Genomic DNA, 18482 nt, shown 5'->3' with positions numbered 1-18482 from the left:
AAATTTGGCCCTGTGCACAAAACCAGCTCCATTAAGAAACTGTTTTCTCAGTTTGGGGTGTAAGACCTTAACTGTCCTGCATGGCACTTGGAACTCATCCTCCTCCGAGACATTTATACAAAATATTAGAAAAGTGTCTGTGTAATATCATATCACACAAGCCAAGAGACCTCAAACCTCAGCCTCTCTAATACCAGAACCCTGAATCAACACACTGAAAAAGTTTAGAAAACTTGAGCACTATAACTTTGATGAAGGCAACATTAGTTCAAGATTAGTTTAAACATTATTTTCACAAATTCACTTGTAACATATATTTTCCTGTAAAACAACTGGGTTCTTGATATTCCACAGTCCTCTGCAAACAGTTTTTATTAGAACTCACTTGTACTGGAGAAACAGCACCTTTGATTCTGTTGAAAGCATGGTCTATAGATTATTCTGATAGGTGGGACCTATTTTAATTATTTTTGAGAACCTATCTTTTAAAATATAAAAATACTTAGCAACATGTTTTGGACTATATCCAGACCTCGGCACTCCTCTGCTTGGACCCTCTGACCTCCCTTTTACTCTTCAGAGGCTGCCTCTCTCCTTTATGGCAGTCCTGTTTTTTTGGTAGTTCGGGTCTTGTCTTTCTGACCACCTCAGGCTCCCTCATCCTGCCACAGTTCACAGCACAGGTCCAGTTAGGCTGGTGACCCACCACCAGGTCCAAAGTTGGCAGGGAGGTGGTGCTGGTCACGTCCCTGAAGCCTAAGGTGGATGTAAGAGAGGGGCTGTCTGGAGGGAAGGTTTCATATTCTCCCTTCATACCTGTGCAGCCTCCCCTCTCGGTCAGCCTCACCACCTGCCGAATCTTCTTCCAGCCCAGGTGGTTGAGTTCCAGCAGGTTGAGAAGGATACAGAAAACCCCTACGCAAAACATGAACAGTAAAAAGATGGTCTTCTCAGTGGGCCTGGAAACATAGCAGTCCACTGGCTGGCTGCAGGGTGCTGAGGTGCAAAGAAAATGAACTGGCACCTGGAAGCCAAACAACTTCCACTGAGCCAGGACAAAGCCCACCTCAAGAACAGCACGTAAACACACGTGCAAGATGTAACATTTGGACAGTACCCCTCCGGAGACCACTTGACCCTCTGCACTCCCCTCCCTGATGGGGTAGCCAGCCCGGGCCTGGCTCAAGGACACTATGTTTTTGGGATCTCCCCTCTGAATACTCTGGGCTGTGATGCCCTCCAGCACATCGGCAAGGCTGTGACCTAGATGTTTATGGGAATGGATAGAGCAGCTGTCCGAGTCGCAGCTCCGATCATACGCCTCCCGTCCACCGTCTTGTCCTCCCTGTCCTTGCCCCAACCTCTGGGTGTTGTTGTGGGGCAACTTTGACAGATTGTGCCATGTGTAGATGATGAAGCAGAGAGATGGCGTAGAGACACTGATAATGTGGAACACCCAGAAGCGAGGTTGCGAGATGGGTGCAAATGCGTCGTAGCAGACGGTGGAGCATCCTGGCTGCAGTGTGTTGCACACAAACATCTCTTGCTCATCAGTGTACACATCCTCAGTTGCCACAGCCACAATGAGCAGCCGGAAGATGACCATGACTGTTAGCCAAAGGCGACCAATCATTGTGGAGTGCTGGTGGACGGCATCCAGAAGACGTTTCAGCAGGGTCCACTCCGTCATGGTGGCCTGTGGCTGCCGGCTGCCTCGAGGAGGGACGAACTGCCTGGAGTAGAGCAGTCTGCTTTAGACTGATCCACCTCTTCTCGTCTGGAACTACTACCCTGCTGGACTTGCCAACACCTTATACCACTGTGTAGAAGTCCTGATGTAAGTTTTGCTATCCCACCTAACATACACTTCTTTCTGCTATTGAGGTTTTTCTAAGTTCTTGGAACTTTTGCTTTGTTTTTCCCAGAAGTTTGTAAAATGAGAGCACCTACCCTCCCTGCTTGAAGCCCCACAGTGGACTTCTTCAATGTTTGGCTGCCTTGAGAACAGTGGAGCCATTGCAAGACTGAACCATCCCATCTTTCAGATAAGGATGTCCACTTGACATGAGTCACTTGGCACACTCATTCTCTCTTGTCCTTAGGATCCATTTTAAAACCGAGAGACATCACCCTTCCTCTACTGGAGGACCTGCTGATAGTGCCAACTGATAGAGCATTCTTCACTGATTAGTCTCTGAAAGCTAATGGGCTCTCCCTTCAATGGTGAGGGATATTTTAAATTAGTACAAAAGAGCATGCACACTTTCAGATTTTGCAGAACACTTGGATATTGTTCTACACAAAAAGTCATAGTTTCCACCAGGAATCAGAACTGATCATAACTTAGAAATAAGGTTTAGAATAATGAAAGTAAGGCTGTCCAGAGTTATGTCTGCTGTCTGGTGAGGTTTTCTGTTCCAAGGGTGTTTTAAATGCTTCTCTCCATCCACTTGCCAATCCTCTTATCTGTGTTTTAAAAAAAGACTCTTGAAAGGTCTGCTAGCATCAAATCATTCTGTCCCCCAGATAAAACACTTAGTGACCCTTTTCTTTACTTCAAACAGTCCTGGCAAGCCCCGTCTTAGCCACTGTCTCAAAGCTCTGCCCACTTTCTATTCCTGACTTGAACAGAAACATTTGGAGTAGCATTGAATAAAAATACACTTTAACTGACATGTAATACTTTATATGCTTCAGGCCTCGTTATGCTTCAAATAATGTGCTTGTAGGAATGAATGTCTGAATCTTTTTCATGGGGGAATCAGAGGAGTTGCATCCAACAGTTTCTGTGAACTTGTGACGCAGACAATCTGACCATCACCCAGAGTGACTGAGCAGGTGTATGGCTGTTTTGACCCTCTTTCTCAGACTGAGGTAGTAGTTGCAGCAGTAGGTCATGTGCTTCTCTTTTGTTCCCCCATACCTGCAATTCTGTTTCCTTAAGCACTAACCTGAGTTTCAGCTGCCTGGGCTTGCTAGCATGAAAATATGAAGTACAATTTGAGAGTTTTTATATTACTGCTTATCTTGTTCTTTCACTCTGTGTCAAATATCCACCTTTTTCAGCAACATGCAAACATGGCAACTCAGCATAACCCTGAAGTTCTATCATACAAGTTCTCTAATTTGAAGTGTACCAACCCCTTTACTTGTATCTCCTCAGAACAGGTGGTGCAGTATTAACATAATGATGACGGCATACAGGTAGCACATAAAGCACGTGTGAGTTCATGTCCAGACAGACTCCTATAGTGCTTTTGTCTGCTATCGACCCAGACGGAGGCACATGCTGGATTACCATCTTTTAATGGCTGTTATGAGACGTGATGAAGCGAATAATCAATAGACTGGAGAGTGGCCCCTCGCTCCTGCCCTGAGCAGGATTAGAAAGGGCCCCAATCCCATCTAACACAATGCACAATGAAGAGGGGGGTTGAAAGTTCTGTTGATTGCAAATAGACCTTGACTAAAGCCCAGACACCACATTGGCCGATCCAGACCTTCAGCCAGAAGGAGTGTCCAACAGGCCCTCACCCAGTGCCAGCAACAGAGAGGACAGGAAGTTGCTTTTCTCCAACATAGTGTGATGGGGCCCTGTGTATAGATGTTTATATCCAAAACGTCTGAGGCTCTTGTGGACTGCTGTCCAACTGCCACCAAGGGATTTCTCCAACCTCTGTCTGTTCATGAAGGAATTCCCAATGATGTGCCTTCCCCCTGCACTTTGTCAGGAGCCGCCTGCTGAATAACAGAAAGGATTAGAAGGAAAACAGAGAGAAGGAGAAGAACTGGCACTATGCCAGCAGATAAAGTCCTTCTCTTTTCCCCAATATACAGGACACAACCTGTGTTCCTCAACGCTACAACTCCCACACAGCCAAATATGTTGGTCAGTGGACTCAACCCAAAACAGTTCATATCCAGTAGAACATGTGTAAAATCCAAAGTTATTTTACACCATAAGGGTGGCATGGTGGGGCAGTGGTTAGGACTGTTACCTCATTGTAAAAAGGTTCTGGGTTTGCACCCTTTCAGTGTGGAGTTTGCAGGTTCTTCCTGTGTCTGTGTGGGTTTTCTCCTCCTGTAATTCAAACACATACAGTTTGGGTTAATTGGGGACACTGAATTTCCTGTAGGTGTCTCTTTGTATCAGCAATGTGATAGACTGGTGATTTGTCCAGGGTGGACCCTGCCTCTTGCTCAATGTCAGCTTTGATTCACAAACACATATACACATAGTGTATAAATAAGACAATAATGATTTCTCCTCTCCACTGACACACTTTCAAAACCAAAGAGAACAACAACACAGCCTCATGTCCCTCCTCATCCATGGTAGCAGCCCCAACCTGCACCAACTCACATTTCCATCAGAGCTGGGAGGCCAGTAAAAGGCTTGCTCTGGTAGCCCCCTAACAGGATTAAGGGGGATATGTTGAGGTGGTGGTCCTGCTTGGTGTATCTCACTCTGATGTGATTTCTATTTGTCCTGACTGGCCCTTACTTTCCCTCTGTCTAATCCCTCACTATTCTCACTGCCGTCTGTCCACCACGCTAATCTGCTGGCAGGCTTTTGGAGGAGAAGCTTCCACACACAGACTTTCTCTGATAAACACAGAGGGAAGGGGATGACTGGTTGGAAGTACACAGTGTTTGTGGATATCAAGCTGGTGGTAAGACTTCTGTTAAGAATCACCTTTTTACTTTTTCCAAAACCTGTTTACTTGCTGTCCTATTGTATGTATCATTGGCTCTGCTATTTATTTTGTGTCGCTTTATGTGCACTGGTTGTGTTTTTGTGATCAACAGCAGGATGTCATAAATGGAGCGATAATGAGTGGTAATAAACGGACTGATAATAGGGATAATGACCAAGGATGTCATCATTATCCCTTTGTAGAGTTACGCTTAAATGTTTCTAGCAAATAATTGCTATAATTGCTATTTACAGCACACAAAGAGCTGCATGATCATTCATGTAGAGTGATGTTTGTGTCCAAGCGATAAATGCAAGTCCAATAGTCACTTGCTTTTAGTTCTCGCTTGGCCTCCCCCAACTCCTGAGGGACATATCTGCTCTTTAGCTTTAACAGGGTTCATTATGTTTACTAGAAAGTTGCTACCATTGTCTGTTGGTGGTTTAAAAACAACAGCTGATGAGAGCAGTGAGAGTGAAACAGTAAAGATGTGCATGAACAGATTTACTTAAAACCTACTTAAAGACAGTGGATTGTCTTTCAGATGCTTGTTTCTGGTAGAGTTGGTTTCAGTGAAATAAAGGTGATGAGAGGAGTCAGTCTGAACCAGACAGAAAAAAGGTGCGTGTCAAAATAATGACCTGCAAAAGCTACAGAATCCTCTATGTTCATCACTTAGAATGACACATTAGCCATTACACAGTGTAACTGAATCAAGTGTCACTCTAAAATATTGATTATACTACAGCTGTAGGGATTCAGTTGCACGACTGGCACCAGATGCTACAGTTCTGGTTAGTTTTCATTGAACAGAAATTTCCTTAAAATGAATATAAAAACAGCAGTTTGTGGTTTTAAATGGAGTCACACCCAGTGTGAGTTACATGTTACTGTTTCTTGGTAAATAACAGTAATGATGTTGTGCGATACACATGTACAGAGGCCTATGCCAAGGCTCCAGCTCCACAGAACACACACACACTGTGCACATAATTGAAAACATGGGAGGAAAACAGGTCCACACATCAGAAAATATTAATAACTTATTCCTCACAGCTACACAGTCCAGAGTTTGGAATTACTATAGCAAGAGTAGCGTCAGTCATTATGTAATGGAGAAAAGGTCCTATGTCTGTTTTGGATATTGGGCATGGAGCAGTTTTGGTCATGAATTGTGGCTTTTACATTCTGTTACTTTCTAGTTCCCATTTTTGGTTGTAAAATCTATTTTTGACATTCATTTAGCAAAAAACACACTGCTATTTATTTATCTTCTCTTATTTTGCTGTTTTTCTTATGTTTTCTTTCTTGTGTTATATAAAGTACTGCCTCTGTGTATGAAACATCTTATAAAAATAAGTGTTGTTAATATAACAATAGGCCATAACAGGTGATAATGGACAGAGAAATAATGTCAGTGAATTGACATACCTCCTACCTGTCTTCCTCCCTGTGTTCGGCAGGTGTGATGACATAAGTGAATGGCCCCTCATACATTAGGCATGACAGCAGAGGAATCCCTGGGTCCATGGGTGTTGAGCTCCATGGGGGAGGTCAAGTTCATTCCTGAACGTGGACTTGAGGAGGAACTCCCGATCTGCAATCAAGAAGTACCACATTATCACACAAACAGACCATCTGAAGCAGCAGCAGGCACTGACAGGTAACACAACATGTACATAGATCACTCCTGTTGATGCATCCTTACATAAAACACATTTGGGATAGTTTTCTATCTTAAGGGTTTCATTTTGATGGAAACAAGTTTGGTCAACCACATCTAAATGAACCTGTTTATACCTCAAGCACTTTTGCCACCCTCACTAATGGGCCTCTGACAGTACATTAGTACTAAGCTCTTACTAGATTAGAGGCCTGTAGTGTTTCTCTTTGGTCAATGGTGTAACATTATTTGTGAAGCCTTCAATCACTATAACACTAGTAAGGCTAATACAGAAAACATCCTCATAGTTGTTGCTTTGTGCAAGTCTGTGCAGTGAGGAGCTATTCTGCAGGATCTGCCATGAAGGCAGGGTCTCGGGGGAGCTGCTGTCCCCCTGCAAGTGCTCCGGTAGCCTGGCTATGGTGCACCGGGCCTGTCTGGAGCACTGGCTGACCGCCTCCAACAGCAGCCACTGTGAACTCTGCAACCACCAGTTCACACTGGAACGCCTCCCGAAACCTCTCACTGAGGTAGGTCCTTGCAATACACATCATGGTCAAATCACTGTATAGAACATGTGGACTGATACACTATTGTTCTATGTCGCTCCATATAAAAGTGTGTACAGATGAAACTAGATATGACATGTTAATTAGTGAGCATAACAGACGGTGCTTTATTTGTGAATCTTGGACAGAGATACATCACCACACTGCTGTGTGTAAACGTGTATATTATAACAAAATATAATATATATACATAAGAATATACCAAAGTAAGTGCAAACATGCTAAATGATTCCTAATATTTTGAGCTTTAGTGACTGTGAAAGTGAAATTGGTGACAAACAGCATCACCTGCACATCCATTTGGCCTGTTCTTTTTTCTCAATGAGACAGCAGATGTCACAGTCAGTGGGAGGAGCTTCTGCCTTCACATTGGAGGACCTGCTGCTGATAGCCAGGCTGCTTGTACCCATAAAGCCACTTAGCCTGAGAACCAGATTAGATGGTGTTTCCTTCCCTGGCTGCTCTGTACAGGACAGTTCAGGAGAAGATATTAGTGGCCTCCTCATCATCCTGCTGTCCCTGTTGCCTGTGTGGCCTGCTGGTAATCTGCTGATTAAGAATCATGTGCTGTGCCATGTTAAGCTACACAGTTAACAATATAAACCTGCTGTCAGGCAAAGCTGGACATGTGCATACATACACATTAACACAGCTGCCAGTGTTGTACAAAAAAACACAACAAAATACTTTACATTAGTAATGCAATACATTTCAGTTTGTCGGTTCTGAGAACATGTGGATGTTTAGTCATTTCTGTGTGAATAGCAGGCTCTTCTTTTGGGTAAGGAGAAGTCCTCTTGGTCTACATCTGCCTCTCCCTCTTGGTAGTTTTGTTGCAATTGTTTGGCCAGACCTTTATCATTATTAATAATACTTCAATCTGGTGACCTCACTTCCACTCGCCTCAGACCTGAGCACAAGTCTAATTAGCCACTGACTGAAAACAACAGTGTGCAGGACCTGAAGCTATTTTTGAATCTTATCTAACAATATTATGGAGAGACCTTGATGAAAAATAATAATGCTAAAAATCAGAATCTTAAAAATTCCTAAAATCAAAGGCCAATTACCCTGTTTACAAGATGTAATAATGTTAATAAAAACTTTAAAAAATAATAAAGTTTGCATCTTCAGAAAACATTAACAGTGAGTGGAAAATATATCAGTCCCATAGTTCAGCTAATTTCTATGTTTTCAGTCTTTGGGCCAAACTGCGATTACTGCTATACCATTGCTGCTACCTGCTACCTCGTTTCAAAGCATCCAAGCATTTAGCACCATCCTCTAACCAAGTACTATATTTTCCACCCCAGGTGTTTCTGTACATGTCCATACTTCTGTCATTTAGCTCCGCCCACACTATGCTCACCATCATGATCTTGGCTTGGCCAGGTCCTTTGTAATGTATGCTTAATCAGCCTCCACCCTTCTCCACAGTGGTTGTGTTCTCCATTGCTGCAGCAGCAGAGGAGGACACTGTGTGGTGACGCAGTGTGTTTCCTGTTCATCACACCACTGGCCAGCCTGTCAGGATGGCTGTGTGTTCAGGGGGCCATGGACCTCTACTACACCAATGGCATGGAAGCTCTGGGTCTCCTTGTCCTCACAGTGGCACTGTTTACCATATACATCTTCTGGACCGTGGTATGTTCAAGGTCTATACATCTTTGTGTCAAAAACCCAAACATTCAGCTGGAAGATATGAAAATGTATTGTGTGGATGGTGGTAATTCTTTGTGGGTTCATCTCTATGAGGGGACGTCAATGGCGGCTTGACTCTTTAGCACTAAAGTTAATCCTGGACCTGGGACACACAGGATTTTCCTAGCTTTTTTCAGTCTTTGAACTACATCTCCTAGTCATGACCTATGGAAAAAGCTTTGGTACTGAAATGTATTGTGTTTCTCAGGTGTCTGTGCGCTATCATGTTCATCTGTTCAGGACATGGAAGAAGACTGATCAGAGAGTGCGACTGCAGATTCCCTTGCCTGGCTACATCACACAAAACCAACAGACCCTACCCATAAACAACCTCTGCAAAACTACCAACAAAGAGACTATAGTGTAGACTACATTCAACAACACTGAACGTACCTTAAATATATGGCATGATGGAAATTAAGCTCAGCACATGTCCTCATCCTGACACAAAAGCAGAGCTGATGCCATGGTTGGAAATGTCTGAGGTGAAGGACTTTCACATCAGCTTCTGTAAACTTCTTCCTAACAAACTCCAGGGGGGAACTGGGAGCCAGGAACAATGTCTTAAAAGGAGCAAATCTCAGATTTCAGACCACTTGAGTCTGTCCCACAGTGAGCTCTTATGACAGCCTCCAAAACAGAAGAGTCTTTCTGCCAACGTGGGCATGTTCATTCAGTTTTTCATTTTCCTGCACTCAGAATCAGTGTCATCACTTTCGAAAAATAAGACAATGACACGTTCTGAACTGATCTGACAATCCATTTAACTTCCTGCACATGGAATTACGTCAAGATTACCAAATGGATGACAACCTGTCGCAACTTTTCTGTTCTGGTATCTACAATTGGTTGAGTCGTTCTTTCATGGGCCCACTGGTATCTGTCCATGTGGAGCTTTGGTTTTATTTGCAGCCATGTTAGTCCTGAGATCTGTCTCCACACCAATACAGTGGAGATGAAAGGAATTTTTCTTGTGGTGCTCAAAAACAAAAACAATAATCCAGACCTCTGGTTTATATTAGAAATACATTCTAAAGAACTAGAACTAAAAGGTTGAAGGTACAATTTACCTGTTAATATAATTAACATTACAACATTTTGGCCAAATGAATGTCAATATATTCATAGTTATACAAACATATTTAAAAGGTTGTGGTGAGATATTCTTTGATCATACATGCACCATGTCCTGTTGTTTCTGTTGTCCACCAAAGATGGCATTATATGATTTAGTGAATTTGTGTTTTGAGCCACATGTACCTTTTTTTTTACTAAATGATAGAAGGTAACATAAGATATTCATTTATGGAATCAAACTATGGAGGCTGTAAATGAACAGCCCAGCTAATTTTTGATCTTTCTGATGAAGTCATGTAATGTCAAGTGGCAAAAGGACGTAGAGCAGCTTCACATTAAACACCACCATGCTGAGAACAATGATGATATGCTGGTGTTTAGCAGGTATATTTACCATTTTCATCATCTTAGTTCAGCATGCTAGTATATTTAGCATTAAAAACCAAAGTACACATAAGAACAGTGATCTACAGAGATGTCACTTTTTACTACAGTTGTGTAATATTTCACTTTCATGGCTTTTACACTGTGTTCATGCACAAAGTGACCACACACAATAAGATGCTTGGATTGTTTTTCTATTTTATGTTCTGTGGATTATTCAGAGAAATGCCGATGTTAATTTTTGTGAGTTTGCAGTACTGTGAGCACCACAAACGAAATTCAATTCACCTCCATTGAGCAAATACAACCAGGACTATCTGCATGGCTACACACAACTAAAGCAAAATGGAAAAATTGGGTGAGGTAGTTGACCAAATTCCCCCCTCCCCCTTTAACTTGTGCTGTTTCAACATGCGCTGGAACAAAACTGCATTTGTTGCAAACAAACTGTCTGTACATAAACCCAAATGTTTAACTGAATTGTATTTAGAAAACTTTATTATGCCAACAACTATATTTCTGTCACACACACACATTTAAATGAGATCATACCAAGTCAAAGCTCTATTTTGTCTTGTGCTGTTAGGCTGATGAAACAGGCGAAGAACACTGAGGTTGGTTCTGGTGCTGTAAGGCATCTGAGCTCTTCAAAGTCAAACTAACATCAATGTTATTTTCTAGTTTGTCGGAGTGTAGTTTGTTGTATGTCAACACTGGAAGCAGTGATCAGCAGAGGTCAGAACTGGTCCAGGTTTTCTAGGCGGATGTGAAGGACAGCAGAAGATGGACAAGCAATCACATGACAGCACAGCTAGCCTCCTTGGACAGATCCTGAATAAGGCAGACAAAGATAAAGTAAGAACAGCTTTCTTATTACATTTAATAGATTACAGTCTGCAGTCAGTCATGCTGGTTACATCTAGGAGTCTGGTTAGCCCTGAACATGCAGTTAAGGGAAAGTATGACATGAGTCTGGAGCAGGACGTTACTAGTAGAAAACGAAAAGGTGTCATTGTGTGGAAACAGAAGTCCAAATCAGTGGATTCTGATTTCTGCCTTTCACTTGAAGGATTGAAACCAATGTGTTAAACCAAACTCAAAAGTGCATTCTAGCTTTTAAGAAGTCGTATTCAGGTTGTCACCTGGAAAAAAATAATGCTAGTTCAGTTTTATTGGTTTCACTATATTCATTGTGCTTTGTGTTGTCTTCCTGTGTTATGTGGCACTGCTGCATACTTGTACCTATAAAACATACATTAAAATGTAGTTGGCAGACTAAAACTAAAAAAGAAATACAAACTAATGTGTGTGAATAAATTAAACCATGCTCTTCACTTGTGCACAAACAACTGAATGATTAACAATTTGGTAACATGAGGTTTAGCAGGCAATATCCAAAATATAACCACATATGCGATGCCATATCAAAACAAAGCTCTGGGCAGAAATATACTTTATAAATATATTTTATCTGTTTGACGTCTCATCTCTTGTTCTGTTATTCTCATATTCCATTTGTTTAAGCCCAATAATTAATTCAAGAGCATGAGTTATTACTTCATGTGCACCTTTATTCCACAACATCTGTTGGGCTACTTAGTGAATATTTAACACATGGATTTCCCTGAAATGCACTTAAAAGGTTAAGGAGGGAAGGAAGCACAAAATGTTAAGATCAAATTAAAGTAGAAAATATGGAAAAGTGATTGATGGGAAAGCAGCAATACAGACTGAATCAGAATTTGAGAAAACAAAGCCCTGCACCTTAAAGTAGGGCTGCATGATATATTGTTTCAGCAGCATCATCGTGATGTGTGCATGCCCAAGATTTACTGTACATTGCAGGACGTGTGGTGTTGAATAGCCAAATTACAGCCTGAAAAGAAAACATGCTTTGAGCTATGCAAGACCACGCCGTTAATTCTATGGTTTCCTGCGTTTATATTTATCCGTGTGTCACCAGAGAACTCCACATGGAGAAGGAGCGAGCATTAAACAACCAGGGAAAGCTTACCTCTTCCGTTTGTTTGAGTTATCTTCCACTCCAAACAACCAATGAAATGTTCTGTGCTTCAACTGGGAGATGTCTCCTCTGTGGAGTGAGCATGATCACCTGCACCAGTCTGTAGGAGCACACACTGACTACATTCAGTGAGACCTGTTGGGCCTACTGTTGCCATGTGTGTCTTCATGTGAGGTTTGTTTCAGGCCATAATATGCCTTCTAGACGTTGCACGTCCTGCAATGTGATTATTGTGCATGCACATTTATCGTACAGCCCTACCATGAAGCAGGATTTGGTGGTTACCAGTTTCTCTGGGCTTGACACAAGGCTGCTCCCTTAACTAGGGAAGATGCTGCATATCTAACTGAGCTAACTGTTTAAGTTAAACTTGAGCTGAGCTTTGTTATACTGGACCCTGGTCTTCAAACTAACATTTAGTTTGCTGCCAAAAAAAATAAAGGAGGCAGCAAATCCAGCAGCCATGCATTTAGTGACCCGTGCACGGAGCCAAGCACAGCAGGGAGAAGCAGAGGGAAAAGCCTCAGTGGGCAGCACCACCCTCCTCACCTACTGTATAGCACATTGTCTGCTCTGCACTCAAGACACAGAGCAGCACTTCTTCTTCTTTCTCTTTGGCTTCAGTGTAGGCAGAAAGAAGAGCAAGGTCAAATTTCAAAGGCAAGTATCTGTGCATCTGTACCATCTCTTCTACGCTGTGAGAATGTATTTACCTGTCTCCGAAAGTCCTGGATGTCACTGCCTGCAACATATTCTTCATCAAAATCCAGTTCAGTCTCCTCACCACCTCTGCCCTGCATACACACCCTGCGTTCAGCCATTTCCTGAAAAGACATCACGACTCCTATAATGAGTTAAATTCAGTGTTGCAAGACAGTCGACAAGTCCTGCCCTGAACCAGCACCACTCCATCTGAAGTGTCATATGTAGACTTTGACTGAGGGTTTGGACTAAATGTGCTCAGTGCAGAGAGGTGCATTGTTGGGGTGTTGCTTCACATACCTCACGGTTGGAATTGAGGAGGATTATCCTCACGTCAGTGATGGGGCCCCAGCTCCTATGGCCCTGCAGAACCAGGTCCCCAGAATCAGCCTCCACCTCTGCACCTCCTGCCCAGATCTGAAAGTAGCATGAACACAGCTGAGCACAGTGTGTGTCTGTCTTTGACCCCCCATCTGCAGACTAACACTGACTCAGGGAAATACAGTTAAACATGAATCCTAACGATGACTCACTGTGAGTGTCTTCCCACCAGCCAGGACACAGGAGGACGGGAGGTGGAAAGAGATGTCTCCACTGTCTGAGAATAACCTCTTAACAACCCAACCACCCAGTGGCTGCTCCTGGAAATGCAAAAATAAGAAGAAAAAAAAAAAAAAAATATATATATATATATAAAATGCTGCACTTCGTGCTGATCAGAGAAAGAAGAAGCTGTGTTACAAATAAGTAAATTGAGTTTCTAGTGCCAAAATTTAGATCTGATTATAGGGTTGAGTAGAAAAAAAAAGGACATATTGTCAGATTTAGTCCAGGAACACAATATGAAACATAACTGTCAGCTAACCTAGTCTGACCAAACAAATAAAGCAAAGACGAGTAAGAGTGCACTGCAGTTTCTTTCAAACTCAACTCTTCTGTCTGTGCAACAGTAATTGCATGAAAGTGTAATTTACCCTGCACCACTGTGCCAGTTCATCAAAATACTGAAGGTACAAACGAGAACACACCTATAGATAAACCCGTTATGCATCTGTATTACAGCCTTACTGTTTCCGAGTTGTTTTTCAGTCTGATATATTTTCCGTCTATGTCGACCTCCGCCACGCTCACAGCACCGTGCTCCGTGGAGCGACTGGACATTTTATAGGCGGGCGAGCTACTGGAGGCCCCCTCGTGTTTGCGTTTCTTCCCTCTGAGTTTGCGGCTGCTGTGCTCGTGTGTTCGAGGTATGGTTGAACGCTGGGAGGGGCTGGGGGACAGCTGCAATCTGAGAGGAGAATGACCATTTATTCAGATTACAAAAATAATCAGTGATGAGTTTCCCATTTGGAAGAGCAACCAGCAAAAATAGATAATGCCTTGCTCAGTTGTTGAATGATTTACACCAAATACAGTTATACCTCTGTTCCTCCACCTCCAACATCTTCCTGTAGGCATTGATCTCCATGTCCAGAGCTAGCTTGATGTCCAACAGGTTTTCGTAGTCTTCCAGTTGGCTGTACATCTGGCTTCTCATGTTCAGCAGCTCCTGCTCCTTCTGACCGAGTTTATGCTGCCAAATCTCCCGCTCCCTGTCCACCGTCCTCTCCAGCTCCTGATAGCGGCTCTCCAGAACCATTTTCTGACAGAGATGATAAATAACAGACAAGATGTAACAACAAAAGGTAGACGTTCTTACAAAAGAAAAAGCAGCTTCCGAAAGTGAAAAAACAAAAATCTCAGACAGCCCAAACCTCCACAACCAGATTTAAACTCACTGTTAAAGCTGCTTCACCCATATCAAGTTAATAGCTCCCATTGTAATACTGGGCTATGACATGAGATCAGGCCAGAGTGTTTTTATATTCGTCCAATCATTCCATTTGGGAATAATGGAAACTCCTAATAATCCCAGAAAGTGTCTGGAGAAACTACATCTCAGCAGAACACAACTGAAACATAGCATTGAGCTGTTTTTGTTATTCACTTTTCACCAGCATCTGTCAAAGTGAACCTGGTGGCAGCAGCTTTGCACTAAGGACCGGAAACAGGAGAACAGTGAGCTTGGCTGCCTCTGATGCTCACTAATTAACCAACAATTTCCTGTGTTGGTACAATAGCTACAACCAGAAAGGCTCAAAGAAACAGTCACATAGCAACTCTTCCTAAAAGCACAACATGCCATTTATACACACTGTTTGTGTAACTAACTTGTTTAATCCACACAAATTTCTATTGGTGATATCTGCTGGAGTTGACAGGAGGATTTTCCCATCTTTGGACATAGACATGGTAGCTATCACTCATGTTTCTGTTTGTTTTGCAAAGCTGAGCAGCTGTTGCCTGCAGCTATAAATCTGTTGTGCTAATTCTCAGCAAGAAAGTACAGAAGTAGAATTTCCACAATACTGAACAATTCCTGTAAGAAATGTCAAAAATAAAATAGTTTCAGCAATTTCGCATCAACATTTCTCCTGCTCACTCACTGTCAAGCAAACAGATCAGGAAGAACAGCCAGCGTTAGGCTGCTATTACCCATGTTTTAGCATTTGTCCCTTGTGTTGTCATATTCAGTACAATTGACTTTGTACCTGTTGCAGAGCTGAAGAAATGAGCTTTGCTGCAGAATAACTATTCATTTGCTACAGTGCTTGTTATTTTACTTCCATTCCCCAGCACAGATCAGTCAGAGGAGCTTTCAAATAAAAGCGTCTCCACTTGCACAACACTGAACTTACATCTTTCTGGTACTGCTGGAGCTGGGAGCTGAGTGTTTCCACTCTCAGCTTGGTGGATTCCAGTTCATCTTTGGTGGCCGAGGCAGCGTTGTTTTTCTCCAACGCAGCTTGTTGAGCATTCTGTAACTGTAGAACAGAAAGAAGCCGATGTGAACTGAAATTTTAAGAAATTAACAAGGACCCTGAAAGGTTCTGCGTTTGTACCTTTGAACTGAACGTCCTGTCGATCTCTTCTTTGTACTGCTGCAGCTGAGACTCGTGGTCCTGGCGGAGCTGCTGCATCGCCTCCGCCAGTTTACTCTCAAACTCTCTCCGTCGTCCTGAATCCACCTCCACTAGACGGCTCTCGTGTCTGCTTCGGATCTCCAGGATCTCCTACAACAAAAAAATAACCAAGATGAGCAGGTCTCAGTCTGAAGACAAAAAAATTAAACAACTCTCAAGACAATAACTGGTTCAACTCAGAAATGTGTTGAGGTGAAGGTTAGTAACTTACAGCCAAATCTCATGCACTGACGTGTGAATTACCTGCTCACTGATGTTCTTCTGCAGTTGCAGCTGTTCTTTGAGTGTTTGCACCTGATTCTCCATGTCCACCCTCCTCAGGATCTCGTTGCTCAGCTGGTTCTTGGTATCTGCCAGCACACACTCTACCTGGTGATGCACACAAAACCCACTGAACTGTACACCAACATCCAGTGCAATCTAGATTCATTAGCTCAGCCAGGACACTGGATCTGTAAGACCACTGGCTTCATCTCTGCTCTTTCTTTCACTTCACACCTTAAGAGAGAAAACAACTGTCCAGCTCTTGGTATGTTTGGTTTTAGTCAATACCTGAAGTATTACAGTACTCTCCATACTACGGTTGTGAAAAATACAAGTTAGTATTACTTTAATTTTTTACAGTTTACACAAAACAGTAATGCCAATGTGGTTAGCAACTGAAACTGCTTCCACTTTCCTAAGGGCTTCAGGGCCTCTAGGGAACATCAAACATGTAGCGCATAGACAGTCCATCATTACATCTCCTGTTAGCTCTGCACACAGCAGTAAACCCTAGAATAAGTCAATCTAGTGCATACGTTTTCCATCTGGCCCTGCAGGTCTGTGAAGTCATCAGTGAGCCTCCTGTTGGAGGAGAGCAGCTTTGTGTGTTCAGCATCCTTGGAGCTCAGGGCCGCTTCAACGTTTCTCAACTGGGTCAACACATTTGTCAGGTCATTCTCCTTCTTCTGGTTCCTGAACAGGGAGATCAGCATAAACATGAGCTACAGAAGTCAAGGTTTTCTCTTATACCAAACTTCATTTAAGTATGTGCATCTTCAATGCTGCCTTAGTCACCAGCATTTATACATGGTAGCACACAGCTGGTCGTCCTCTCAGTTTAGGATTCTGTTACAAACCTACTAAAGCCAAACCTCCTCTGATCTAGAAATCCACATCAACCTCACTTCTTAAATCTGAGCTGCAAGGAAGTGTGATTATTAGTTTTATTATTCTATAGAGAATAATATTCACAGTACTATAGAATACTGTACAACAAAACATCTGCTGTAAGGGGCCCAATGTTTTAAACCAACCTCAGTTTACAGTTTGTGGCCTTGCTTCCCAACGTGGATATAACCTCACCCCATAAAATAATGAAGTTTATTGGGGATCAAAGCTCAATGAACTTACTAAACAAGTCCACATCTCACAAGAGAGAGCAGCGGGGTGCTATGCGAAGCACCTACATTTAGAGACATTACTGGAAAAACTGCAGCCTGGTGTAGTGAAGGCATCCTGGATTACACATCACCACTGGGGTATATTTAGAAACGTTTTCTTATGTTTTCTTCCGGGGTGAGCGTCTAACGCACAACAGATTTGCGTTAAATTCGCCGATTTTTGAATGGAGTCTGGTGTAACAGCCAGTGCGACACCTGTGCGCTCGGATCTGGTTAAATGCTAAATCCAACGTTACTACCTGGCCTGAAGTTTCCTGTAGTCCTCGCAGATATTTCCATAATCGATCTGCAGACGGGCCCTTTCTCCGGCGAGGTCGTCCAGGGACTTTCTGACATCGGCCAGCTCCTCCTCGTACAGCCGCCGCACATTGCCCATCTCCCGGCTTTTCGATTCATCCTTCTCCTCCAGCAGAATCAGCATGGAAGACCTTTCGCTTTCCAGCTCCTGGACCCGCTGGATGTAATTAGCCAGGCGGTCGTTGAGGTGTCGGAGCTCATCCTTCTCCTGGATGCGGGACAGGCAGGTCGGGCTGGTGCTGGATGTGGCCAGGCCAGGGGCTGCGCTGCGGCGCGTAGCGGAGCGGCTGGAGCGGCTGCTGGACGTGGCGGGGGTGGAGGTGGCAGAGGCCATGATGGTGGTGGTCTGGAAACTCCTAGTCAGGGTCCACAAGCAATCCAGATAGTTTAATGGATCCTAAGAGACACATACAAAACTACGGGCCCCAGTGAGGTGCACCCGTCCTGACTAACACCAGCAATAGATGCAGTATAATTAAAAATACTAAAAGTTGCACTGAACCAGCCCCGAGCAGGTCATCGATGAGAGCTACACGTGAAAAACCGGGATCTGGTCCTGTGTTCCAGTTCAGGGGACGGCTTCATGCTTTAAAGTCGTCCGCACCTGAAATGAATCAAATTTGACGAGTTGACGCACTGAGGACAAGTGAGGAGCGCCATTAGTGCAAAGTGACCCAAAATGACGCAGTTTATTTCCGGGTCTGGCTTTCTAAAATAAAACTACTGACGCAGTTTTCGTGTGAAATAGTTTAAAAGAACATTATTTTGATAGGTTTGAAATGCATAAAGCGCATGGATCTTTGGAAGTGCAAGCTTTCAGTCATCTAGTGGTTTATAACAGTGAATCAGCTCATCAAAAACACCAAATCTAAACCCAGATAACTGCATTTTCCAGCCTGTA

The 18482-nt window shown here is 43.1% G+C and overlaps 3 protein-coding genes across 5 annotated transcripts; 1 reads left to right on the top strand and 2 right to left on the bottom strand.

The window, feature by feature from the left end:
• Positions 1-520: 520 nt before the first annotated feature.
• Positions 521-1690, bottom strand: gjd6 (gap junction protein delta 6). Its single transcript, XM_026294338.2, has one exon. It carries the CDS (start codon positions 1688-1690, stop codon positions 521-523), a length of 1170 nt encoding a protein of 389 aa, XP_026150123.1.
• Positions 1691-4545: 2855 nt separating this feature from the next.
• Positions 4546-9871, top strand: LOC113122781 (E3 ubiquitin-protein ligase MARCH3). Its single transcript, XM_026294339.1, has 5 exons — positions 4546-4673; positions 6161-6360; positions 6686-6890; positions 8367-8573; positions 8839-9871. The coding sequence occupies exons 2-5, from the start codon at positions 6179-6181 to the stop codon at positions 8995-8997; spliced, it is 753 nt and encodes a 250-aa protein (XP_026150124.1). The 5' UTR covers positions 4546-4673; positions 6161-6178; the 3' UTR covers positions 8998-9871.
• Positions 9872-10571: 700 nt separating this feature from the next.
• On the bottom strand, positions 10572-17915 carry lmnl3 (lamin L3). 3 transcript variants are annotated; one of them, XM_026294334.1, is made up of 12 exons: positions 17524-17915; positions 16640-16796; positions 16083-16208; positions 15759-15929; positions 15555-15680; positions 14238-14458; positions 13885-14104; positions 13350-13457; positions 13117-13233; positions 12828-12938; positions 12664-12732; positions 10572-10922 (listed from the first exon to the last, which is right to left on the bottom strand). In XM_026294334.1, exons 1-11 carry the CDS (start codon positions 17913-17915, stop codon positions 12694-12696), a joined length of 1788 nt encoding a protein of 595 aa, XP_026150119.1. In that variant the 3' UTR covers positions 10572-10922; positions 12664-12693. The 3 variants fall into 3 exon arrangements, with proteins under 3 accessions (XP_026150119.1, XP_026150120.1, XP_026150121.1); XM_026294335.1 differs by having other exon boundaries at positions 12668-12732; XM_026294336.1 differs by lacking the exon at positions 12664-12732.
• Between the last annotated feature and the right edge of the window lie 567 nt (positions 17916-18482).

The sequence above is a fragment of the Mastacembelus armatus genome, chromosome 3 (genome assembly GCF_900324485.2).
Source record: "Mastacembelus armatus chromosome 3, fMasArm1.2, whole genome shotgun sequence".
Taxonomy (NCBI): Eukaryota; Metazoa; Chordata; class Actinopteri; order Synbranchiformes; family Mastacembelidae; genus Mastacembelus; species Mastacembelus armatus.
Note: the sequence above shows the minus strand (reverse complement) of the source record. Positions and strands in the feature narration are given on the sequence as shown.

Excerpts from the sequence above, each read along its gene's own strand:
- lmnl3 (XM_026294334.1), bottom strand. The coding sequence starts at position 17,915 with ATGGCCTCTGCCACCTCCACCCCCGCCACGTCCAGCAGCCGCTCCAGC. Across the intron at positions 15,930-16,082 it reads AGAAGAACATCAGTGAGCAG|GAGATCCTGGAGATCCGAAG; the intron begins GTAATTCACACG and ends TTTTTGTTGTAG. Across the intron at positions 14,105-14,237 it reads TTGGAGGTGGAGGAACAGAG|ATTGCAGCTGTCCCCCAGCC; the intron begins GTATAACTGTAT and ends TTCTCCTCTCAG.
- LOC113122781 (XM_026294339.1), top strand. The coding sequence starts at position 6,179 with ATGGCCCCTCATACATTAGGCATGACAGCAGAGGAATCCCTGGGTCCA. Across the intron at positions 6,361-6,685 it reads GCAGCAGCAGGCACTGACAG|TCTGTGCAGTGAGGAGCTAT; the intron begins GTAACACAACAT and ends GCTTTGTGCAAG. Across the intron at positions 8,574-8,838 it reads TATACATCTTCTGGACCGTG|GTGTCTGTGCGCTATCATGT; the intron begins GTATGTTCAAGG and ends TGTGTTTCTCAG.
- gjd6 (XM_026294338.2), bottom strand. The coding sequence starts at position 1,690 with ATGACGGAGTGGACCCTGCTGAAACGTCTTCTGGATGCCGTCCACCAG.